The sequence below is a fragment of the Frieseomelitta varia genome, unplaced genomic scaffold (assembly GCF_011392965.1).
Source record: "Frieseomelitta varia isolate USP_RPSP 00005682 unplaced genomic scaffold, Fvar_1.2 scaffold_648, whole genome shotgun sequence".
Lineage (NCBI taxonomy): Eukaryota > Metazoa > Arthropoda > Insecta > Hymenoptera > Apidae > Frieseomelitta > Frieseomelitta varia.
The window spans coordinates 720,844-748,065 of record NW_025110421.1 but is presented as its reverse complement, the minus strand read 5'-3'; the positions used below and the strand labels follow the sequence as shown (position 1 = coordinate 748,065).

Genomic DNA, 27,222 nt, shown 5'->3' with positions numbered 1-27,222 from the left:
CTAAGATTTTTAGTTGTGAGTTGCTCCCATTCTCTGCTATGTGTTTAATAATTATAACGTTAAACGTATGACTTCAAGTTACGTATACCACCCTCTGCACGTTACAACTAAAATTTGAATTTATGGAAATTTTGAAACTCTCTTGTGTTGTCCATTTTTAGTCTAATAACAGTGAATTTATGGATGGGTCACAGGTTTGGGTCAGGTTTGGGTTAGGTTAGAGCTTGTTCAACGAGATATAAATAAAGTCTCAAAACCTGACAAAAGTACAGAATATACATATCTCTAACATAATATACATATATCTCTAATATAATTCTAATAATGTTCGATATTACCTTTGTTTTGGTAGAAAGGGAAATTTATTTTATATACGATCTGGCGTTCTTCTTTGAAACTTTAAAAGTGTTGATTAGTTAATTTAAATTTAAATTTAACTATGGAAAGAATTAGAACTTTACATTGGCAAGCAGAGAATTTTAAAGAATTTTAGATAGACGAGAATTAGAATTTAGCTAGTTGAGAATAAGAATTATGAACTAAAAAATATTTCATGTATTTATTTTAAATTATTTTATATACAAAAAGTATAGTTTACAATGTATGTTATGATAATAACTTCATGCAATTGGTGCAGTATTAAAATTGTAATTAAAAAGAAAAATAAAACTAAAACTGAGGAGGAAAAAAAACGTGTGAAAGTGAATAAAGTAGAATACTAAAGGTGAAGTGCAATTATATGTTGCCACTATCCAAATCCATTACTTTATTAATATCTTCAAGGTAACTAATAAAATTAAATTTTAAATGTTATAATATCCAGTAATTCTCGTTTTCTTCAGAATGTTAAATAATACAGGTTTATTATGTAGATGATTTTCCATGAATGAGGTAACTGATTTTGCTGAGTAACAGTAGAATAGATACAGTAATAATCAGACCAGTTAGGTTCCAACAATGTACACATTCCCTGTTTATCATGTGTGTGATAAAGATATTTAATAGATATAAATTATATTTTTTAAATATTGGTTGAACGAGAAGTGAAATATGTTAAGAATAGTTGACACAGTAGAATAGATATGATAATGGTCAGACATTACCTATTGGTAAACAGATTTCCTCCATCCATTTGTTGCTTGAAAAAGATTATATTTTGTAGTTAAAAAAAAATTATTGATGGACAAATTATATAAAATTTAAGCAATTTTATCATTTTTATGCTGATTAAATAATATATGAAAAATTAAATAATACATTAAGAATAATAACAAATATTTGAGTAGGTTTCTATTTTATTGTTAAATGAACTATTTTACTGTAATTATCCTATATTCTACTATGAAATTTATTAATAATACTTTGTCGTTTGGCTATTGCCTTTAACATGTAACAATAATTTATGACATGGAAATATAAATGACGAAATTTGATTATAAAGTATAATCATATTCGCTTTGCGCGGAGTTTTTATGGAATATATCTGAAATCGTATTAACAGAAAGTTATAATTTATTCACAAAATATCGAAACCAAGAAAGGAATTAAATAATTGCATATCATCCTTTTTTCCTTTCTCGGTTTCGTTCGATTAAATTTAATTACATCAATGTCTGTCTTATTCGTAAATTTCTATTCCCAAAATTCGTTTCGATATCCGTTTTAATATAATTAAAAATTGATCGAACGAAACAAACTGAAACTTTCCGAAGTATTGATCGCGAAACACCACTCGCTTTTAAAACAAATGTTCCTCGAAGTTTCTACATAATAAGCGCCACATTTTAAATTCTCTTTATACTGCTAGCCATTTTGCAAACAAAAGGAGAGACAAATCAAAGACGCCTCTAGACTTTGACTTCAAACTTCCCTTCAATTTCCACAATTCTTTCCGCAAGATCATCGTTGATCTCACGCTTTAGGATTATTCGGCCGAGTTGTCTTTTCTTTTTTTCCTTCAACCGCAATTTCTGATCTCTGTTTCAGACAACAGGTTCCGACACTTTCGCAACGATCTGTACCTCGGCGACGATCCAATCTTTTTGTCAACGACACCGGCGGCGGAAAGGGGCGAGAAGGCAAAGGAGAGGCTGCGGGCGCGCAAGAGGATCAACGAGCTGAAGAAGCGGAGGAAGGCGAAAGAAAGGAAACAGAGGTTGAAGCAGACCGGTGAAAAGTCGCCGGCCGAATCGCCGCTGGCTACTGCACGGGCCGCAGCCCTCAATGAAACAATAATGTCGAGGTTGGATCTCAGCTGCTTCATGAAAGCTCGCAGAAAAGGATTTGCCAAGGCTCCGCCGCTTGAGAACGCGTATCCTGCCAAGTACGCCAGGTTCGTGTCTCTCCTTTACCTTTGTTTCTCGTCTCTCCTTCTCTCTGGTTGGAATACAGAGAGAGAGAGGGCGGATGTTTATTACGTTTCAATCCTGTTTCTCAATTATTTCGCAAGTTTGTTTGTGCTTTCGTAGCAAGCTACGCGTTTTACTTTTGTTGATTTTCCCCGATCCGATTGATCGCAGAGTTGATTTTTGAGACGAAGGAATTATTCTCGAGACGTCTCGTTTTACTTGGTGTTGAATTTTATGTACATTTTATATACTTGTGGTGTAACAGCTAATATTTGTTAGTTTACTGTTAATGTTTGTTAGTTAATCGGCGAGGGATTGAAGAACGAATAAATTGATTTAAACTTTCGACTCGGACTTCTCTTTTACCTCAGAGAATAAATACAACTCGTCAACGACAGAATCGAAATCCAGACAGATGAAAATTGAAGATGAAAATTTCAATTCGGTATATTTGCTTTTCAAGTAGCTTTTTTTTTAAATAATCTTTGCAGACTGAATCCATTGAGAAATTCACGATTACTCGCGACCCGATAACTTATGAATTCGTAACTCGTGATTTGTGAATATTCTAATTATCTACGTTCTCACGATCGATGATTCTCTCTGAATAAATCTCGCTGATCGATATCGCTATTATCATATTCCCGCGATATGAGATGGAATTACCCATCGAGGATCTCTATACATATTCTGGAAGTTTCTCGAAGGAGAGCTTCCGTATCTGATCAAATCGTACGCAGAGAGTTCTAATCTAACTCTCTGGCCCTATAGAATTTTGCCTCGAAGATGTGAGACCAAATCTTGGTAATTTGATTAATCACGTACGATAAAGTTTTTTTCTTTACTAGAAGAGATTCCTTTTTTTTTTAAATTCTTTTTTTTTGTAAAATCAATGCATTTTCAGTTCTTACGCTTTATTTTTAATTTCAATAATATGTTCTTTAGCTTCGAACGTTGATCATTTTGAATTCTTCTATCGCTTCATTATATTCCAATATTGGCTGAATTATTCACCATTTCTTCCCAGTACAGTGATAATACATAACAAATTATTCGTCGCGTTATATAAATATCTAAATATTATGTGTATGACCATTGCATTATCCTCTAACAACACATAATAAATAATCCGTTGTATAATATTACAATTAGCATTGTTGTACACAATATATATATACTATTTGTATTGTCTGCTAAATTAACTCCAAATATCATGTTACATAGCACAATAATAATTGCATTGTCTTATATTTCTTAATAAATAATAATAATAAAATAATAAATAATAATAAATAAATAGTAATAAAATAAATAGTAATAAATAATAAAAAATAATAAATAATAAATAAATAGTAAAAAATAATAAATAAATAGTAATAAAATAGTAATAAAATAATAAAAATAAATAAACAGTAATATAAAATAATAAAATAATAAGTAATAATAAATAAATAAAATAATAAATAATAAATGTATAATATTATTGCCGAAATAATTTTAAAAGTACTATATAATGTCTGTTTTCGATATAATATTACGATAGAATAGAATGGAAATATACTTTGATATTTCAGTTCTTTTATCTTCATTGTTTGAAAAATAAAGTATTCCTAAACACGATACATAACGTTACGTTGCTTCATGGAGATCAGTTGATATTTTATTAAGGTTGCCTATCGTTCGATAAGGATTTACGATACGCGGTCGTATCGAACCGCCAAACACATTTCCCTGGGTACTTTTTTTTCTTTTTTTTTCTCTTTCCCTCTTTCTTTCTTTTTTCTTTCTGTAGGAGGAAGAACGTACTGCCACCGTACAATCGATACCTCGTAGCAGTTTACAAGTGTACCGAGGGATACGTTTTCGAGGACTCGACGGCTGATCGACTTTTCTGCAGCGATGGCACTTGGTTAGGCGCACTTCCGCGTTGTGTAAAAATGGAAGGTAAGATGCCGTGGAGGAAGAACCGATATTTGAAAAAAATATGTGCTCGATATAGCCGAGACAGCAGACTGTTTTTAGACGGAGGAAGGATAGAAAGTAGAGCATTTTGAAATTTGCACGGTTGCGAAAATTCGGAGCGTTGTATCGAAATTCTATTGATTTTCCCTTTTCTTGTTCGACACGGAACAAAATTAATACTTTCAAAGTAATAGTGCCTTTTAAGAGACAGTCTAATTCCAAAATTGGAGAGAAAAAAAGGATTCTAATTTAATTTTAGAATCAGACAGAATTGTGTCAAACGTAGAAAAGGGAAAATATCGAAAATGGCACGTTTCGCAGTACTTTGAAGTTTCAGCATCTTTTTGAAATAGAATGAAATACTTTCAAGAGAATTCTAAACTCTTGGAATTGGAAGCGTTTCAAAGTTTTTCTATGTCTTTCCTTTTTCGTGTTCCACGGAATAGAAAAGAAAAAGGGAAACATTGTGTCAGACGTTTTAAAAAGTGCGATTTCGAAAAAGAATCCGTTTAAAGTTTTCGCGTCACGCGCCACAGATTGTGTGTCGTTACTCTGTATCTTTTTATAGTTCTCTTAATTTTACGAATTCGAAAAAATCCCTTTAGAAATACAATATCTATCGAAAATCAATATTTTCACGATACATGAAAGAGATTGAAAATATCCTGGTATTAAATATTCATAAATGTATTATTATGTATGATCAAAATGATTAATTCAAATATAGATTTACAACGTTCTTTTCTCGCGAAGATATATAAATATAAAATTGATCTTTCAGTATTATAATTAAAGACACAAAAATTTACAGAGTGCAAGTTAAAAAAAAAAAGATGTTTCATACGTTTCACGTTCACATCTTGAGTATATACGCATATTTATATTTTTAAGAATATCATTAGAAAAATATAATCTCGTCAAAAAAATGTTAATTATTAAACAAATATATAAAAGTATTTAATTATTAAATGTTAATTATTATTAATCACGTGAATCAGGCGAATTCTTGAAATTTCTTCTCAAAGTTCAAATATTAACAAATAACAATTTCGTGGTGTTACGATTATATTGAAATGTTTTGTCAGTCTTCGACTTTAATCCAACGAGAAGAATATTCGTGCACGCTGCGCGTTATATAAATTCGAAACTTTTTTTCACCGCGGATAGCAGCTGTGTCACGAGATGCAAAGAATCCCTAGAAATATCGTGCTCGATCAATTTAAGGTCGTCCACGTAGCGAAAAAATTCATTGGCTTTTTGTTTCAGAAGCGACACCGAATAACGTGAAACGTTGCAATCAGGATCGCGGTGGTTGCGAGCATGTGTGTGAAGACACTCCAACTGGCGTGAGGTGCTCGTGTTTCGATGGATTCCGCGTCAAAGGATCCTCCTGCATAGGTGACTTGTTTTTCTTTTTTTTTTTTTTTCATTTCGAACGTTATAATTGCAAGTATTGTTTCACCGCGACACGTGCTGATGAAAGAAAGCTGGCTGAAAGAATGAACAGCGCTTATAGTGTTACACGATTCGAACGTTATAACGAGACGCATTCAGAAGTTAATCCAATTTCGTTCGAAATCACTATGGATCACGCGATATAATTAAATGTAGAACGTACGTTACGATGAAACGATTAACTTGTTTTAGAAATTAATGTAACTTGCGGCGAGCGATCTTTATTTTAGCTAAGAGAATTCTTGTTGTCAAATCGGGACGAAAATATTAAAATTATTATAAAAATTAAATTAATTATTTAAATTGTAACATTTCTAAATTAAATATTGTGCACGACGAAGAGATCGAATTATTTTTGGAATCATACTATAATTTGAATATCCTCGACGTGTAGTGATAGACAATGTAAATGAAATTAAATACAATATCGCTTGCATTTAATTACAGACATACGAAAAAATCTATTTAGGAAATTACAGTAAATTATTTCATTGAACAATCATTAAACAAAATAACAGAAATTTCTTCGAAGGACTGTTTTTGTTTTCTATTTCTCTTTCAAACAGAATCTTATACATTAATCCTTCTCTGGAATTTTCATAACAAGTAATGGAAGAAATTTTATTATTTCAATCGTCTGAATTAAAAATATTTATCCATTACCAATCATTTGTGTGATTAATTGATAATTTGCGTGGATAGTTTGGTGTAAAATGAGTAAGGAACAATTACATCAAGGACTGAAAATAATTTCAGTGGATGGTTGAAGAGATCTATTTAGGAAACAGTAAATTATTTCATTGAACAATCAGTAAACAAAATAACAAAACGGAAATTTCTTCGAAGGACTGTTTTTGTTTTCTATTTCTTTTTCAAACAGAATCATATACATTAATCCTTCTCTGGAATTTTCATAAAAAGTAATGGAAGAAATTTTATTATTTCAATCGTCCGAATTAAAAATATTTATCCATTACCAATCATTTGTGTGATTAATTTGCGTGGATAGTTTGGTGTAAAATGAGTAAGGAACAATTACATCAAGGACTGAAAATAATTTCAGTGGATGATTGAAGAGATCTATTTAAGAAACAGTAAATTATTTCATTAAACAATCAGTAAACAAAATAACAGAAATTTCTTCGAAGGACTGTTTTTGTTTTCTATTTCTCTTTGAAACAGAATCTTATACATTAATCCTTCTCTGGAATTTTCATAAAAAATAATAGAAGAAATTTTATTGTTTCAATCGTCCGAATTAAAAATATTTATCCATTACCAATCATTTGCGTGATTAATTTGCGTGGATAGTTTGGTGTAAAATGAGTAAGGAACAATTACATCAAGGACTGAAAATAATTTCAGTGGATGCTTGAAGAGACACACACGTAAGAATCTCGTATTTCAGTCGACCATTGTGTTTAATGTCCCCGGCAAATCCTTGGGATTTATAAAATCGTTTCGATCTGAGATTGAGATACAGCACGGGGTTGTCGCGTGGGCGGATCCGGTGACTTACAATTTTTCCATCCCTAAAATCCACGCTCCGCAGGGCCGGTCCCCGTGTTTCTTCCGCGCGACTTGCCCGAAATCCGTAAGGGACCGAAATCTAAAGTTGGAGGACCGTGTAATTCGGCGCGTGAAAAAAGCAGATACGACTTTTGAATGAGAAACTCGTAAATCGCGGGAGATCTCGCTTTCCTTGAGTAAATTCCACTAAATTCCGATAAATTCCACCGGATCGTGCGCGATTGAAGGAGGATATTGTCAGACGCTGCTTGAATTATTTTTTTTTCCTCTCTTTGTTCTCTTATTTTGTCCGAAGAGGAATAGTATCGGGGATTTTTTTGTTCTCCTCGTTGTCAAATTGTGGAGCTACCAACGACTGAAGCATAAAGCTCGTATCGGGGCAAGTAAAGGATAAAGCAAGAATTGGGAGAAAATTTGTAATATAACAGAGAGCATGAACTTTTATTTATGTATTAAACTTTGAAAATCACTTGTAATTCTATAAATGCACCAATTTAAATGGAAAGTTTTGAACAGCCTTGTTTTGAACTTCTGGATAGTGTTAGACTGAATGAATTATCCGAAATATTTTAATATTTTAATATTTTAATACCTCATCGATTGACTTTGAAGGATAAAAGAGAAACAACGATATTCCAGAAGAAAATTGTTCTAAGGTTAGCACCAAATTTTATCTCTCTCGACTATTGTCAGAGAAATATTCCCGTAAAAAGATAATGTATTAATCATTTTACTAGTTTTATTGCTAACTAATTAATGACTAATTATCCAGTTTTCTCAAATTTATTTAATTTCCCTTAAAATATTTCAAACACATATTTCGTCAATCCTGCATAATCTTCTTAGACTTTCAAAAAAAATATGAGGAAAATGTTAAATTATTCAGCCTTTATTCCTCCGTACAATCTTCAAAAAAGAAAAAAATTTACGAATGAAATCTCGCCCTACACAGGATTAAAGAAAAAAATAAAAAAAAAAAAAAAGAAAAACCGAAAAGACAACGCTCCTTTAGAAGATAATCCTTTCTATAATAATACCTATATTTCTCGAGCGTAAAAGTTCCGAAGGGACCGCTTGCCACGGCGACAAACAGGGAACAATCGTCATCCGTCAATCGGCGGGGAATAATCGCGAATCATTTCGTCCCGTTTGGCGAACAGCCGACGCATAAATCACCGGGCCACTTTCGCGTCGATTAGTCAACTTTAACAGAGGACGGGTGCGGCGCGCGAATCGCGGCAGAGGGAGGGCAGACAGAGCGCGTGGTCCGAACACGACCTGAAGGTGCCTGTATAATCCCATTGTATGCTAATCGACGTCGGCATCTCCGTGAAAACGAGCTTGCGAACACGAGCGAATCGAACCGTGTTTCAAGTGGAAACCGCGGCCTCTCTGCCTCCGGTCTCTACGTGCTGGAATCCGTGTCCTCGCGATAATCTCCGCCTATAAATTCACATTCGCGTGGTCACGCGCGATATCCTCCCGGCGAAAAATTGACGAACGACGCGTACGTTCGGAAACTGGCTTTTTATTTATCGTTGTATTTATAGCGTTCCTGTATTATTATTTACGCCTGTAGTACTGTTTAGTAGCTGTAATGTGTACTGTTTAGGATAATACTGTTTATGTAATTTCGTATTATTTATTTCGATGTATATAATTTTATTGTATTATTTTACAGTACTCCTATATTGTTATTTACGTCGTCTATAGTACTGTTTAGTACTAGTTGTAATGTGTACTGTTTAGGATAGTACTGTTTATGTAATTTCGTACTATTTATTTCGATGTATATAATTTTATTGTATTATTTTACAGTACTCCTATATTATTATTTACGTCGTCTATAGTACTGTTTAGTAGCTGTAATGTGTACTGTTTAGGATAGTACTGTTTATGTAATTTCGTACTACTTATTTCGATGTATATAATTTTATTATATTATTTTATAGTACTCCTATATTATTATTTACGTCTATAGTACTGTTTAGTATAGTACTGTAATTTCGTACTACTTATTTTGATATAGATAATTTTATTATATTATTTTTTATATTGTATTCTATTATTATTTACTCTAATATTTTTACTCTATATTCACTCTACTATTTTTATTATTTATTTTTTACCATTCTCATAACATTATTTTACATAATTCGGTATTTTGATACGAGGACGTGATCGTATTTGGAAATTAAATTCAGTAGCATATGGTGTATACAATATAAATATACAGAGTTTTGAAACAATGAAAGATAGAAAAAAGACACTTTATTAAGCAAAGTTGAATGATTTTCTTTGTTTTTTTTTTTGTTTAATAAGATTTGCAAAAAGAGTGATCAAAGTTAAAATATTTTTTAAATTTTTGATGGAAATAAACTATATCATTCGAATATTTTCCTGATAATATTTATTTCCATTTTCTACCATTTCGATGCTATGGTTTGTTCCAGTTAGATAACGTGAGATATTCTATGTACCAAACAAAAAAGTGTAGAAAGGTGTGTCATCTAGAAGTATTAGATTCGATTCGATACAAGTTGATCTTCTTCTACTTGGAAAGTTTAATTTAATTTGAAAGTGTCATCTAGATCTATTAAATTCAATTCGTAACAAGTTGATCTTCTTCTTACCAAGGGAAACTTAATTTCGTAACGTGAAATTTCATTATAAATTTCATTATTAATTCAGTTTTATCATCTATACTAGTATTTGACTTTTATTATTATTATATAAATTAATAACTACTTAATACGTACTTAAATTTCAACTGTCTGTCAATATCGAAGAGTCTTTCAAAATTTTCTTCTCTTTGAAACTAAGTAACATTTTTCGTGTTTCAGAAAAGAGTTTCGAAATTTTTGTAATGCTATATTTTTGCAAAGAGTTGTGTTTAATCAAAAACGTGATTGCGACGATTCGACGCAAGCAATTGTGTTGATAATAGGTTTCTCTTTGATCTTTTCGCAGACATAGACGAATGTGCCGAAGGTACAGCTGGTTGCGCTCAAATTTGTCAAAACAGCGCCGGCTCCTTTCACTGCGAGTGTCGTTCTGGCTATCAACTGGACACTGATAACAAATCCTGTTTGGGTAAGTTATAAGATCGATTTACTCCTCTAGTCATATTTTCCAAGCACCGAATACCATTATATTATTTTTGAGCCACTCCATTGACTTCTCGACCTAGAAAAAGAAAACAGACAAGTTACGTTGTTTGCACTGTATCAGTGTGTCATAATATTCTAATAACATTATAATTTTTTCCATGATTAGGATCAGATCACCTACTAAAGAATTATTTACAAACAAAACTAGAAATTATTTACGAAAATTTAATACTCATTAATTTAATATCCAAGCTTTTATGCGAATAAAATTTTATATTATAGAGGAATGAAACAAATTTTATTAATATAAACTGAAGTCGTTAGTAAAGTTTTACATCTTTTGGATAAGGATTTGTTTTCTTTAAAAATTCCAGAATTAAACGCGCTTAATTTTGAATTGAACATTTCATCAACGAGGAATTAACGTTAAAGTGTATGATGTTGCTATAACGATACGTTATTAAATAATAAATTTGAAACTAGTGGTGTATAGATCGTAGAATAATAAAAGGATAATGAATTATAATTACAATTCGAGAGTTGTTTCGATAACTGGTGCAACGATTTGCGAGATTTGAAACGCAGATAAATAACATAAATGGCGCGATTTAATGGAATATGGCTGTTTAATTAAATTGAATACATTAGGGAAATTATAGTTACGACGCCTATAATAAAGTTTCTGTGGAATATGTATGAGCTGAAACGAAACTTCTGATTAAATACATGATATTTATTGCAGTACTTATATAACATAATACTTTACTCGGCACATTGAATTATATTTTCTCTGGGATAATTAATTATTATATACGTGACGGTATTAAATGTTATTAAATGTCATTAAATTTCTGTTATCTGTCGTATTCACAATTTGCTCAATTGTACTAAATTTCTCTATGGAAGCGCCTATTTCATTTAATACACAATGAGACAATTATTCATATACGTTCTCAAATTTAATTCTTAATCCACGTCTTGTATAAAATATTTAAGTAAAATAATAATAATGATATAATACAGTAAATGAGCTCAGAAGCCAAATATTGACTCATAGTTATATATGACGTTTTTTAATAACTTACTATTTCAGACTTACAAATAAGAATTATAATTAATTCCGAAAAATTAGAATTTACAATATTATTTTCAAGAAATAATAAAACTATTGATTATTACTAAAAATAAAATATAATACACGCGTTCAAATATTGTCCAAATCCGGGATAGATGATGCTTTCAGTATCTCCCAGTTCAGTATCTCCCAGTTCAGTATCTCATGCCTTTGTTTTTCCAACTTCATACTTTCCCAAATTCAGACTTATATTCCAAAATTGATTTGCAACGCGCGTTTTAATTTTTCGCGAATAACGAAAGTTTCGACATTCAACGAGTTCACGAAAGTCTTGAGATGTGCCATGCGTGCAAAGATTTCAGGAGAAAGTTCAATTCAACCGGCGCAAAAGTAAAACGATAGACTCGATAGACTCGTAGGGCCCAAATAATCATGAAATGTGAAAAAAAGCGAGAGAGAAAGGAGGAAAGAAAACAACGCGAACACGGTGGAACATCCGCTACAAATTTATTCGTCTGTCAACTCGACGAAAGCTCGCAGATTCGCCGAAAGAATTTACACGTAGGACGCGTTCAACACTCATGACGGATTAATTCAATCTCCAAACCATCCCCTTCTCGCTCTGAGATACCGCGGGAATTTGTCTTTTCGTAGAAAGCCGGCTGACTAAGGAAGCAAAGCTCACCCCTGCTGGCTTTTCGCTGTTCAGCAACGAGCCGAGGCACGAATTACAAACAACCCCTGTCGCCGGTTATCGAATTACGCGTTGCGGTTCGTATATATTTTCGGCCGCGTTTTATCGTCTGTCCCCGGCTAATTCAAACTGATTAACCCTGCGAGAGACCGAGCGAGAAAAGGAAGAGGGAGGAGAATAATTTTTTTTCTTTTTACTCTCGTACGCTTTTACTCTCTCGAGTATACACGGGGAAATGACGTGCCACGAACGTCGAGAATTTTTTTGTCCTCAATTGCAACATTTTCTCAGTTTCAAGTATATTTAAATGTAATCCAGGCAAAACAAATAATAAATTTGTTCAATTATTTCTCGATAATTTCGAGTTCGAAAAGAAAGATAAATTATTGTATACGGTTCGGTCGCTCGTTAAGGTCTGCAATCAGTTGCCAGCGCAAGTGGTTAATGAGGTATGTTAACTACGTGAAGAATAATACATCATAAATATTTGGAAGATGTAATTGGCAAAAATAAATTTTGTGGAAAAGCAGCTGGGAATTGTTAATCCTTAAATAGGCCTAATGACTCTTAACCTCTTGCGCTGGAATCACGTTCCACGCACGTCGAGAATTTTTTGTCCCAAAATTACAACATTTTCTCGGTTTTAAGTATATTTAATAAATTAATTTTAAGTATATTTAAGTATATTAAATAAATTTAAATATAAATATTTAAATAAAATTAAATGTAAATATAAATAAATATTTAAATATAGTATATTTAAATAAAATTAAATATAAATAAATATTTAAATATTATAATATAAATATTTTATATAAATAATTATATAAAAATATTGTAATTAATTATATAAAAATATTATAATATAAATATTTATATATATTTAAATAACCCAGGCAAAACGAATGATAAGTTTATTACTTCTTAATAATTTCTATCCAGTGAGTATCATACCGACGAGTTCAAAAGAAAAGGAAAGCAACGAATTATTGTATACGGTTCGGCGCTCGTTATGGTCCGCAGTTGCCAGCGCAAGGGGTTAAATTTGATACAAGCCATTTCGAAACGGAAAGGGCTTTGGAAACGAAATTTAGAGACGGCGGGTGGAGGTGGCCACGCGATTTCACGTGCAACTTTGCCGACGGTGGATTAAATCAACGGAATTGGATGAATTTTTGAGGGTAGTTTCGCCCACGGTCCTTGATTAAACTGGTTATCCGGTGTTTTTAGTCGAGTGACTGGGAGTTAGACTTCGGAATATCTTTACTTTTTCTTTTTTTTTCTTTTTTTTTAACGTGTTACAATTAACAACACCGGGTTTTCGTATTCCTACTTTTAGCAAATAAATTCTAATAAATTCTAATAAACTAACTGCGTTTCAGCCCTTGATGATTGAAGCTTTGAATTTTTTACATTTCCGTGTTTTTTCTTTTTTCTTTTTAGAACAATTTAATTGTCTGAATGAGGTATAATTACAATAATGTTTTATTATTTTTGAAAAGAAATAGTTATAATAAAAATTCGATGAACAATCGGGGGATAATTTTAATAATTTTTAACACCGGAACGTGATTAAAGTATGAATACTCAACGATTAAAAAGCAGTTTATGATGTAAGAGAAAATGCAAAATTTTATTTGTTATATTTTGCGTGGAATTATCTTAATTTCTGAAAACGAATCGTAGTAAATTTATTAAACTTCTATGAAAAATTACGAAATGGACTACTCTGGTAATTCTAGTTAATATAAATGATTTCTACATTTCTTAAATTTGGAAATAAAAGCCAAAGACGGAGACAACATCATTGTGAAATCAGTTGTTATGAAATTTATGAAATTAATGAAATTCTGAGAAACCGCGTTTATAAAGTTTATAATTTACAAAAGACTCAATAGAACTCAATCAAATCTCCAGATTTGTTTGAAACGTTTCAAAATTACGAATTCCATTAGAAAGATTAACAATTTTAATTGCGTTTATAAAAATGTAACTTCGCGCAAACATCAGTTCTAGTGTCATCTATCAATTAAATTTCCATGAAATTATACCTCTGACAAATTAAATTAATTACAAGTTAACGTGAAAAATCCACAAATGTGAAGTATCTTTTGGCTTTATCTTATTAACAGAAAATTACTGGGTAATATGAATTGGCGTTGTTGAAACATCGAATTACTCGAGATGCAGCATATTGTGCGATATCAGATGGGCGTTCATTGACTTTACGAGATAGTTCGATTGGAATTGAATTGAATCGGTGCTTGGATAATTAAAAGCACTATTAACAGGTGCTCAAACAATCAAGAATCTATTATAGTTGAGCATAATTGTTGCGTTCTATGATTTCTACTCCATTAACAGCAATTTATTTACGTTGATCTCAAATATAAACATTATTTATTTCATTAATTCGATTAACGAGTTTCAATAAACAGGTTCAGGTGAATTAAAATTCATCTGCTTATGTTGTCGTGCTGCTTTCTTTATTTCGCTTGCATAAACAATTAGAGAATCAAAGGGAAAGAATTTTAATAAGTAATATTAAACTTGCACAGTTTAAGTGTAAAGATTAAAAAAATACCACTTTGATAAAAATATTCTTCTGTTTGATATTTTTGCCACAAAAATTACATCAAATTAATTTAATTTGATAAATTAGATATATTAAACTAAAGATATTTTCATTCGAGTGATACTTTTTATCAAGTTAGTTAAACTAATTTCATTAATTCCATTTTGTTTCCACAAACAATATAATCCCCGAGTTGTAAATAAACGACCACTCAATATTATAGTATCTTTAACTTTTAATTTATATATTTTTAAATTTTCTTTGATATGACAAAGTGAAATTCCAAGTTCGCGCATTATATAAATCATCAAAATTCATTAGGTCTCTCAAAAATGTAGCCACATAAATTATACAATAATAAATTACAGATAAATTACATTATTACACCAAAATTATAATATTAAATTTAAATTACATTATTATATTAAAATATTACACAATTACTGATTAAAAAAAAAAAAAAAGAAGAAAAATGTGAGTCATTTAACGCGCGTGAATTCAAACCTTTCAATTCTTCCATTCGTCGCTTCGTCGAAACTTCGGGTTTCTCTTCCGAAAAAAACGTGAAACCGACGGTCGTTATCTCAAGCATTCGACTCGATTTTGATTCACTCATCGCGAGATTCGTTTCCTCGAAACACTATCTTCAACAGCAACGAAAATAGATAGTCGCGGAGCTACTATCGTTCGTTAAATTTCGAAAACAATTCAACAAGATCCGCTTGGTTGTTCCCGTTCAGACGTAAACGAGTGCCTGGTGAATAACGGGCACGGTCCATGCCAAGGCACTTGCAGCAATCTCGAAGGGAGCTACGAGTGTAGCTGCGCCGATATTCCCGGTCACAAATTGGCCCGGGATAATCACACCTGCGAGGATATCGACGAGTGTTTCACGAACAACGGTGGATGCTCTCACGTTTGTTTGAACACGCCCGGCAGTGCGTTCTGCCTCTGCCCAGATGGCTTTTACCTGACCAACGACTGGAAAACTTGCCAAGGTAAAGTGCAACATGTTTCCGTTGGGTCTCAACAACGTTCTCAATTACACGATAGAAAATTCAATTAGATGTTCGCGTTACACGTGAATTTATTAGTAGAAGTGATAGCACGCTGGTGGAATTTTAATAGAATTTTATTCATCGGTGTGCATTTGTTGTAATAAGGTTAGCGAATATTTTGTAAAGTCTATAATCCTCCTGTCAAGTCTAGAAATTAATAACTTTGCTCGTTTTAACGGTAATGTGAGAGTCTACAGTAGAGTTTCATTCGTAGGCTGAAATATTTGTTGAAAGTGCAGCTTATATAATTTGGATGACTAAATAGTTCGTGTAGTTTAGAGAGTTCACTGATAGAATAGAATTTTATTCGTGCGTACATCGGAGGACAAGAAAATCTGAATAATTATAGTTCATATAATTTTATTTGGATTACTTCAACTATAGACATGTCTAATCGTTCATAATTTTTCATTTAAATACAAGTTTAACAGGGGTGTGCGAGAATCCGAAATATCGCGTCGGGTCGGGAACACAAAATTTTTTCTGGAAAATTTTTATCGGTATTCTCGAAAGAATCGGGATTCCCGAAAGAGTTGGGATTTGGGAAAGGATTGGAAACAAGCTTAAATCATTCATTAAAGCCCACGCCTTCAACTGTATCGAATGGTCGCTGCTCTAGAACCATCATTCGAGCAATTCCTTCTGTTGTATCTTTTGGTTTAACAATCTTTCGCGTATCATTTTGTACCAGCGACAAATTTTATATCGATTCAGTTTCTTTTCTAGTACATGTACTTTATGTTTGGATGCATATGCTTCGAATGGCGTAATAAACCAGTAGTATTTGCATACCTAGTTTTAAATTCATGGTGACGATGCGTGCATTCCGCCTTTGTGTCATCTTTTTCTTGAAAATGTTCCCAAACAGAGCTTCTCTTTATCTTCTTCCTTTGCACGATATCTTCCGCACTGCTTCCTGCTACCACGACTTTACTCTCACTATCACTCGATATTTTTTTTTAAATTTTTAATCTTTATTAAATTCACACAGATTTTGAAATATACGTCCGAACTTCCGAATGTCTCAGCGATACTGCTCGACAGCGTACATAATGTCCACGACTTTTAGAATCCGTGTTTCCAATAACTTCACTCGCAGAAGAAATTGAACTGTGTATTTACATATTTTGTAGGTTGCTATATAGCATTGCAGAGTAGTTCGAAGAACGGCAACCGGGTCCTGAAATTTTCGGGAACCCGACTCGATCCAACTCGACCTCTTCCCGACTCGCACACCCCTAATGTTTAAGTAAATAGATTTAAGTTACATATTCTTTTTCACTTTTATTACCATTAATTGGATTTTTTTTTATAAACGAATGTATTTAGAAGCTTCTTTTTTTTAAATAACAACATGTAGATTCAAACTACATTGACGTTGACTATACATAAGTAGACAGGAAATATTAATTTATAAAATCATGTTGCCTTACGTTAGCTAAAGCTAAAGCAAACTGAATAATCAAAGTGAGAATGTAAGTTAAAAACCAGTTATCTTAATCTTTAAAAGATCAATCATTTAAGCGTAATACACAATGTTGAGTTTCACTGTTTTAACGCAATTAATATTATTCACGCTGCGTATACGTAACCGGATGGTGCAATTTATCTTATTATTAGACGTGAATGAATGCGAAAACGCGTCCAAGGTTTGTGCGAATAATACTGATTGCGAGAACACTATCGGCTCGTTTAAATGCGTCAGCAAGCCTCAAAAGATGACGAAGGTCCTTCAGGATGAGGATTACGACGCAGAAAGTGAGGACGACGATGACGATTACGACGAGGAAGAGGGTGTCACGGATGTGCCGGAATTTGGAAAATGCGAGGATGGCTTCCGAAAGAATACAAACGGCGAATGCATTGGTTCGTACATATTCTGTTATTTTATTCCTCTGAAAAACTAGTCGGTGATATTTCAAAATGTTTTTTTTAACGTCTCATGCTTAATGAAAAGTTTAATGGAACTGTTTAAAATCTGAGGATATTGTAATTATTCAAAGTTTGAGATAATAACAAGGCGAAATCATTTTATTGTGGAATCATTTTACCAACACATATATTCCTTTTTCAGTTCTTAATTGAAAACGATTCAAAGATAATATGAAATAAATAAAAACTTTCGAAAGCATAAAAGTAGTATATAATTAAATTATTATTAAATTAAATAACATACTTAGTGTCGAGTAGACTGAGAATTTTTGTATTAATAAATTTATATTCCCATGAAAAAAATCTAAGAAAACATTCTACTAATTTAATTAATAGGCTGCGAGTCTTTTGTGGAATTTCATATTTTTACGAACACAATCGAACAAAGTGAGAGTCTAAACAGAAATTTATTTCCAGTGCCAAATGTTAAAAAAAATTTATATCTATTAATAAAAATAAAGTTTCTAGGAATAGCAGATACTATAGAAGTTGCAGAAATTTCGGTGCTAAGTAATCAGTAATAATTTCGAGTATTGTGTGTGGATAAAAATCCGCAGTTCAGTCCACAGTTTGCAAAACTGAAACAAACGAACCCCAAAATAACAAACGAAATAACCAAATGAAATGAATTTTCCAAATCAATTATCGTTCCAGACATCGACGAGTGCGCGGAGGGTGACGAAGGGGAGCCTCACGGTTGCCAGCACGAGTGTGTGAACGAGCCCGGTGGTTACTACTGTACCTGTCACTTGGGTTTCGAGCTCCACGAAGACGGTGTGTCCTGCAACGACATCGACGAGTGCAACGGACCATTCAACCCGTGCTCCCACACCTGTAACAACACCGTTGGCTCCTTCGACTGCACCTGTCCATCTGGGTTCACCCTGAAGGAGGACAATCTCACCTGTGTTCGAGCGCAAACTTGCGAGAGTCTGACGAGACGGTGTTCTCACGAGTGCCAGGAGTCAGAAGAGGGACCGATATGCGTCTGTCCTAGTGGATATCAGCTTCGCCAGGACGGAGTGAGCTGCGTCGACATCGACGAGTGCACTCTCGACCTGTGCTCGCACTCGTGCGTGAATCTAGAGGGCAGTTTCGCGTGTGTCTGCCCGGAAGGCCTGGAAACACCGGAGCACGATAGGTTCAATTGCACCGACATGGACGAGTGCGCAGGAGGCGTGCACAATTGCGAACACGAGTGCGTGAACGTTCACGGCAGCTACGTTTGCGGCTGTCGAGCCGGATTCCAGCTGAACGACGATAAGAAGACTTGCTCGGACGTGGACGAGTGTTTAAACGTTGGACACGCGTGCGGTCAGGTTTGCGTGAACACTGTTGGTAGCTACAGTTGCTCGTGCCGCGATGGATACGAATTGTCCGAGGACAATTTCCATTGCCAAGACATAGACGAGTGCGTGAACGATAAACACGGATGTTCTCACGAGTGTGCGAACGAAGAAGGAGGATTTAGATGCGGCTGTCCTGCCGGTTTACTGCTGGCCAACGACACGAAGACTTGTCAGGATGTGAACGAGTGTCTCGACGGCACTCATCAATGTTCTCACGAGTGTGTCAATGTTCAAGGTTCGTACGAATGCAGATGCCCTGCTGGAACGACGATAGCAGCGGATGATAAGAGATCGTGTGTTGCAATCGACGCGTGCAGGTTGGCGAATTGCTCGCACATCTGCGAGGAACATCAGGACACGTTCAAGTGTAGTTGCCCGGAGGGATTCGTCATAGAAGGTGACGGGAGGACTTGTAAGGATTTCGACGAATGCATCGAGGACGAGCACGACTGTTCTCACGATTGCTTGAATACAGTGGGAAGCTACAGATGCGTCTGTCCGGAAGGTCTGACGATTTTGCAAGACGGTTTGACGTGCGAGGATCTAACGTGTCCTCCAGGATTGCGTCAGAACTCGGAGAGAGGACAGTGCGAGGATATCGACGAGTGTGCGGAGCAGAATTACGAGTGCTCGCACGATTGTGTCAACGAGTACGGCTTCTATCGTTGCTCCTGTCCCTCGGGACTGACGTTGTCCGACGACGGTGTGACGTGCGTCGACGGTGATCCTTGCTTCAACTCGTCCTGTTCTCATTTCTGCGTGTCGGACGGCTCGAGTCGCAGATGCGAGTGCCCACTGGGATGCAAAATAGGCGAAGACGGCGCGACCTGCGAGGACATCGACGAGTGTCGAGGAATGTCTCACAACTGCAGTTTCTCCTGCAGGAACAACGAAGGATCTTACGTCTGCGAGTGTCCAGAGGGATTGAAACTGGCGGAGGACGGTGAAAGTTGCGTGGACGTTGACGAATGCGCCGATGGAAGCCACAGTTGTCTCCAAGGTTGCGTGAACCTCGAAGGAACGTACGAATGCGTGTGTCCCGAGGGACACGCGTTCTCCAAGGAGGAACACGCGTGCAAGGACATCGACGAGTGTCAAACTTTGCGGCACAACTGCTCGCACGAGTGCGTGAACACCGTCGGTGGGTTCAACTGTACTTGCCCAACCGGATGGAGGCTGGAGAAAGATCTGAGAAGCTGTCGAGCGTCCAGCGATCGCAGCTGCTCGCACACGTACGAGCGAGACGACGAAGAAACTCGTTGCGGTTGCCCGGAAGGATTCGAATTGCAGGAGGACGAGAGTACTTGCGGCGACGTGGACGAGTGCGACGAGGGTCTTCACTCTTGCACTCACGGCTGTGTGAATACCAAAGGATCTTATCACTGCGAGTGTCCGACCGGGCTTCGGTTGCAATCGGATCGATCAACCTGCCAGGACATCGACGAGTGTCTGGAGAACAACGGAGCGTGTTCTCACGACTGCGTGAACACCGAGGGTAGCTTCGACTGCACGTGTCCAGAGGGTTACGAATTAACGGAGGACCGCAAGACCTGCCAGGATGTGGACGAATGCGCGAAAAGTCTCCACGAATGTTCCCATCGTTGTGAGAACTCGGAGGGTGGCTACGTCTGTTCCTGCCCGAAAGATCTGCTCCTTAAGCAGGATAATAAGACCTGTTGGAATCCTGAAGGTTCGTGCGAGCGTAACACGCACAACTGCAGCCACACGTGCGTGAACGTCCACGCGGGTGGTTACAAATGCGAGTGTCCCGCCGGCTGGAAATTAAACTCGGACGGTCGGACGTGCGAGGAAATTGATTTTTGCGCCGGTCGACACGGCTGCTCCCACGAGTGCGTCGCTGGACCGGACGGTTTTCACTGCCGCTGCCCGGCCGGCTATGTTTTGTCCAAGGACGACAAGAGCTGCCTGGACAGAAACGAGTGCGAAGAGGCGAGCAACAACGAGGTAAACAACGGCTGCTCTCATTCCTGCGTCAACACGGACGGCAGCTTCGAGTGTCGCTGCCCGAGCGGCTATCGACTGGCCGGCGATCGGAGGACCTGCGAGGACGTGAACGAGTGCATCGAGGACAACGGCGGCTGCTCTCATCTCTGCGCAAACATCGAGGGTGGCGTCGAGTGTGCTTGCCCCGATAATTACAAGTTGCTCGAAGACGATGGGAAAACGTGCGTGGAGATCGACGAATGCCTGATCGATAACGCCGGCTGTTCTCATCTCTGCCATTACGAGAACGGCACCGCGTCCTGTTTCTGCCCGCCCGGAATGATTTTGGAGGACGACAACGCCACGTGCACCGAGGAGAACAAATGCTACGTAGAGAATGGCGGTTGCTCGCATTTTTGTAGCTACGAGAGTGGAAAGGTGTCGTGTTCCTGTCCGTCAGAGATGACGCTGTCAGGAAACGGGACTAGCTGTGTGGAACGAAACGGATGCTTGACAGAAAACGGCGGCTGCTCCCACGATTGCCGTTACGAGAACGGGGAAACGTCTTGCCACTGTCCAGCCGATATGATCCTCTCGGACGATCAACGCCTTTGCGTCAACGCGAACAAATGTTTCATCGACAACGGCGGCTGCTCCGACATCTGCGCCTTCTCCAACGGGTCCGTCAGCTGCGAGTGTCCGTCCGGGTTCGCTCTGTCGGCAGACGACAACTCCACCTGCGTTGACATCGACGAATGTCTGGAACTGTCCGACAACTGCACGCACAAATGTACGAACACGGACGGAGGATTCGAGTGCGCTTGCAACGAAGGGTTCAAAGTGAATCCCGTCGAGCCTGCTTTCTGCGACGACGTGGACGAGTGCGAAGCCTCGAACGCCGGATGCTCTCATACCTGTCTGAATTTAGTTGGGTCGTTTCGTTGCGCGTGTCCTTCGGGATACACTCTGGACAACGACGGTAAAACCTGCAGATTGGTCGACGGTTGCAAGCAGAGCAACGGGAACTGCTCCCATCACTGCCACCCAAGTGAAGAAAACAGCGAGAAGGTTCGCTGCTCCTGTCCCCTGGGCTTCAGACTGAAACAAGATCAGAGAACCTGCGAAGACATCGACGAGTGCGAAGAGTTTGAGAACGACGTGGACCTGGGTTGCTCGCACATCTGCGTGAACACCGAGGGAGGATACTACTGCGAGTGTCCATCCGGATACATTCTGCTGCCGGAGGACAAGAAGAATTGCATCGACGTGAACGAGTGCCTCAACAGCCAGCACAACTGCAGCCACGACTGTTTGAACCTGCTAGGAAGCTACGTCTGCACCTGTTACGAGGGACACTATCTACACACCGACAAATCCACCTGCCTGGACATCGACGAGTGTTTGGAGAAGAACGGCGGCTGCTCTCATCAGTGTACCAACACCATAGGCGGCCACTTCTGCTCCTGTCCAGCGGGTCACGAGCTCTCTCAAGACGAGAAGACCTGCGTGGACATAGACGAGTGTGAGATCGAGATAGCCGACTGTTTGTACGAGTGCGTCAACACTGTAGGCTCGTGGAAGTGTGCCTGCCCGGTTGGCCACGTTCTGGCAAACGATTCGAGGAGCTGCGTGGACATCGACGAGTGCACGGTGAACAACGGTGGCTGTTCTCACGCCTGTTTCAACGTAATCGGAGGTGTCAGATGTAGCTGCCCTATTGGGATGCGTTTGGACGAGGCTGGCAAGACGTGCAGCGACGTGAACGAGTGTCTGACAGAGAACGGCGGCTGCTCAGACGTCTGCGAGAATTCGGAGGGCAGCTTCTCCTGCCGGTGCCTCGATGGCTTTCGTCTGCACACGGATTCCAAGACTTGTCTCGACATCGACGAGTGCGAGATGGAAAACGGAGGATGTTCCGACGATTGCGTAAACACGGAAGGTAGCTATCGTTGCGGGTGTCCGGCAGGTTTCCTTCTGAAGGGCGAAGATGAGAGATCATGCGTCGACGCGAACGAGTGTGAAGATGACAACGGTGGCTGCTCTCACGAATGTATCAACGAGCTTGGCTCTTACCGATGCAACTGTCCAGCTGGCTACGAGCTAAGGAACAAGTCGTGCTATCACGTGGATCCTTGTGGCAGTAATAACGGGGGCTGCGAGCAGATTTGCAACGAGAAGAACGGCGCGGTGGTGTGCACGTGCGGCGAAGGCTTCCGGCACGACGAGAACGATCGCTCGAGGTGCAAGGATATCGATGAATGTGCTGTTGGTCAGCATGGGTGCGATCAGCTGTGCGTGAATGTCGTTGGATCGTTCGAATGTAGATGCAGAGAAGGATTCGAGATGCAGAATTCTACGTGTGTTGGTGAGTATTGTATCCATTTAGAAGCGTATCTCTTCTGTTTTGTCTCTGTGGATAGAACATTTTGAAATTTCGTTCAACATTTGTTGTGATATTGTTGTAAATTTAAAGACAATTTGAAAATGTATAAAAAATAATATACATTGTATACATATATATATACATAAGTATAAATAGGTAACTTGAATGCTATTATGTAGCGTTTTAAGATTTTAATCAAGTTTAACCAACATTAATTTACACGTCAGAAAGGAAACCTTATTTTCATGAATTTATTTGTCGCTTGTAAATTTCAGAGACAATTTAAAAAAGAAATATTTATAATTATCATTCTTCTATCTGTTTCAATATATAGGATTGATCTGTGTGAATTTTGAGTCACTTGATTCTTTTGCAATCGTAATAGTTGGGTCTCATTACATGTATCAATGAAATACAAAAGGTTCACAAAAAGTTTTTACAAGTATTCGAATACTTTCATTGTAAACTATTATTTGGTCATTTTTAAATTCCTTGTCAGTTTATGAATGTCATTATTTTATGAAATTTTCATGAGAAATCTAGAAAACTTTCCTGATGAAATCAATGCGTGTACATTCTATAAAATAAAAAATATTTCAGTTTCAATTCTGAATGTATACAACAAACACATGTGTTGCATGTAAGTTTGACTGCACATTCTGTATTTCTTAAAGCCAGACTTTGCTTTGGTTATTCTCGATTGAGGATATAACCAAGCACGACGTAGGAAATTAAAAATTCAGGTCGAGGGAGATTAAACACGAAGATTAAACAATATGTATTTACAGTCGGTTCCCTTGTACCAGGCAGCATTATTGCTGAAAGAGCGGAAACATAATATTCCAACTCCGTAGCTCACCTTTCTTGCGATTCGTTTTCATTAAAGTTTCGTTCCTCGTTCCCTCCCGTGTTATTCACTCGCGAACTTATTCGTAATAAAAATTCATACGTTTCAAGAAAAAGAGGAAATCGCTAAACGTAATTTATTTGCGCGTAAATATAATACACAGTTCGAGATCAAAATTTGAAATTTCATCGTAGCTGGAACTGTTACGAAATAATCTGCAACCAAGAGAGAAAGAGTCGCGTGGAAACATCTTTTTACATCGTTATATCCGACACCACGTTCACGGAACATTTACTCCATTGTGGCTCCTCTATCACCACCCTCAAGGATACCATCTCTCTAGAAAAACCTTTCAAATATCACGTCGTAAAATTATCGTCATATAAAAATATTACCGATTTTAAAATGTATTTATACGAAACACTTTCTATTTTGGGAAACTACAGTTTATTATTATAATAATTATATTAGTAATTATTATAATATTTAATTATATTCTAATATATTAGTAATTATTATAATATTTAATTATATTATAATATATTAATAATTATTATAATATTTAATTATATTACAATATATTAGTAATTATTATAATATTTAATTATATTATAATAATATTATAACAATGTAGTTTATTTATTATTTATTAATATTATTATAATAATATAGTTTATTTATTATTTATTATTAGTTATTATTATAGTAATGTTTTTATTAGTTTATTAGTTTATATAATTAGTTTATTTTTACAGTTTTATTAGTTTATTTATTATTAGTTATTATTATAATAATATAGTTTATTTTATTTAATTATTTTCTCATGTTGAGTAACCTCCTTCATATTGTTTACTGCTATCCAGTTCAGAATTATCTAAATTCAACTTCATGCACATTCGAATTATATTTTCTCAAAAAGAAAATCACGAATGATGAATACGTGATCCCTCCCTTATCCTTCTATGCAAAATCAACCGGTTGATTATAGAATACTTTTCACATGATAAAATACTCAAAGTATTTCCTGTAGCGAGTAACAAAACAATTTCTATTTAAATTTCATACTTTTAGTTGCGTTTGTGAAGATTCAAAATCACTCGTAATAAACTATAACTGTAAAATGTCCAATATTTAGTAGATCAAACAAACTTTCATAAAAGTAAATAATTTACACTTAAACAATCAAACCCATCGATATGACGGATCTCAAATTTCCTTTCTTTACTTCCTCGTTTTACGCGGACAAATTTTTGTCAAAATTAATATCGATTTCTGCTCGTTGTCAAACAAAGAAACGTAGAAAAATGTATGTCATCATTTAAATTATCATTCGAAGCATTATTAAAAGTAACTCTAATAATGGTAAGAATATTGCTCTGACAATAATAATCATCCTTAGACGTCGACGAATGCGAGAGAGCGGCGTGCAAAGGTAGCAGATGTATCAACACGTACGGCAGCTATCGTTGCGATTGCGAGACAGGGTATCGATTGGACGGCGACGATTGTGTAGGTATGTACGTGGAAAATATTTGCTCGAGCGAAAGATTCGCTACGGTTTCCATTAACCGTAAGTTTCGCCCTGATGCAGATGTCGACGAGTGCGTCGAGGATACGCCTTGCAAAGAGAGAGACTGCATCAACACGGTTGGCTCATATCGATGCGGTTGCTCGCCGGGATTTAGGCCACGCGGAGATGATTGCATAGGCAAGTATATACGGCCGAGACTTCGACGATGTTTCAGAAGTAGGTCTCAATGTCGCCGTCGTTGGACATTGTGCACGCTCAACTGACTCGTAATTCTGATCAAACGGAAAGGATCCGCGACGATTAATCGCGCGTTAACCTCTTGCGCTGGAATGACGCACGTCGAGAATCTTTTGTTCCAAAATTTAAGTATATTTAAGTAAAACAAATAATAAATTTATCGCTTCTCAACAATTTCTATCCAACTATAGCGATATACCGACGAGTTAAAAACGAAAGCGACGAATTACTGTAGGGTTCGGTCGCTCGTTATGGTCCGCAATCAGTTGCCACCGCAAGTGGTTAATGAGGAATGTTAACTACGTGAAGAATAATACATTACAAATATTTAGGAAGGTGTAATTGGCAAAAATAAATTTTGTGAAAAAGCAACTGGAAATTGTTAACCCTTAAATAGGCCTGACGACTCGTAACTTCTTGCGCTGGAATCACGTTCCACGCACGTCGAGAATTTTTCGTCCCAAAATTACAACATTTTCTCAGTTTCAAGTATATTTAAATGTAACCCAAGCAAAACGAATGATAAGTTTATCATTTCTTAATAATTTCTATCCAGTGATTATCATACCGGCGAGCTCGAAAGAAAAAGAAAGCGACGAGTTATTGTATACGGTTCGGTCGCTCGTTATAGTCCGCAATCACTTGCCAAATGGTTAATGAGGAATGTTAACTACGTGAAGAATAATACATTACAAATATTTAGGAAGGTGTAATTGGCAAAAATAAATTTTGTGAAAAAGCAACTGGAAATTGTTAACCCTTAAATAGGCCTAACGACTCGTAACTTCTTGCGCTGGAATCACGTTCCACGCACGTCGAGAATTTTTTGTCCCAAAATTGCAACATTTTCTCAGTTTCAAGTATATTTAAATGTAACCCAGGCGAAACGAATGATAAGTTTATCAGTTATTAATAATTTCTGTCCAGTGATTATCATACCGGCGAGCTCAAAAGAAAAAGAAAGCGACGAGTTATTGTATTGTATTGTATGTTCGGTCGCTCGTTAAGGTCCGCAATCAGTTGCCAGCGCAAGTGGTTAAATATAATACGGCCAAACAGGGAGTACTTCGGCTCCCGCAATAAAGGGTTGTTCCGTGTTCCAGAAATTGGGAGGGGGGGACGTCGAGGGGGGAATTTCGGATGACGTTGAAGTTTGATTAGGAAGACAAAGAGTAACTAGCTAGTTTTCGGA

General features: G+C 36.5%; 1 protein-coding gene across 1 annotated transcript in view; it reads left to right on the top strand.

Annotated features, from left to right (window-relative positions):
- The first annotated feature begins 1,088 nt into the window (after positions 1-1,088).
- The window catches only part of LOC122534892 (fibrillin-1-like), a 106,411-nt gene continuing 80,277 nt past the window's right edge, over positions 1,089-27,222 (top strand). The window contains exons 1-10 of the mRNA XM_043665950.1: positions 1,089-1,109; positions 1,923-2,332; positions 4,141-4,292; positions 5,577-5,708; positions 10,266-10,388; positions 15,490-15,747; positions 17,428-17,673; positions 18,394-23,397; positions 25,662-25,775; positions 25,854-25,970. Coding sequence (XP_043521885.1) covers positions 1,089-1,109; positions 1,923-2,332; positions 4,141-4,292; positions 5,577-5,708; positions 10,266-10,388; positions 15,490-15,747; positions 17,428-17,673; positions 18,394-23,397; positions 25,662-25,775; positions 25,854-25,970 — 6,577 coding nt within the window. The remainder of the gene's footprint in view (positions 1,110-1,922; positions 2,333-4,140; positions 4,293-5,576; positions 5,709-10,265; positions 10,389-15,489; positions 15,748-17,427; positions 17,674-18,393; positions 23,398-25,661; positions 25,776-25,853; positions 25,971-27,222) is intronic.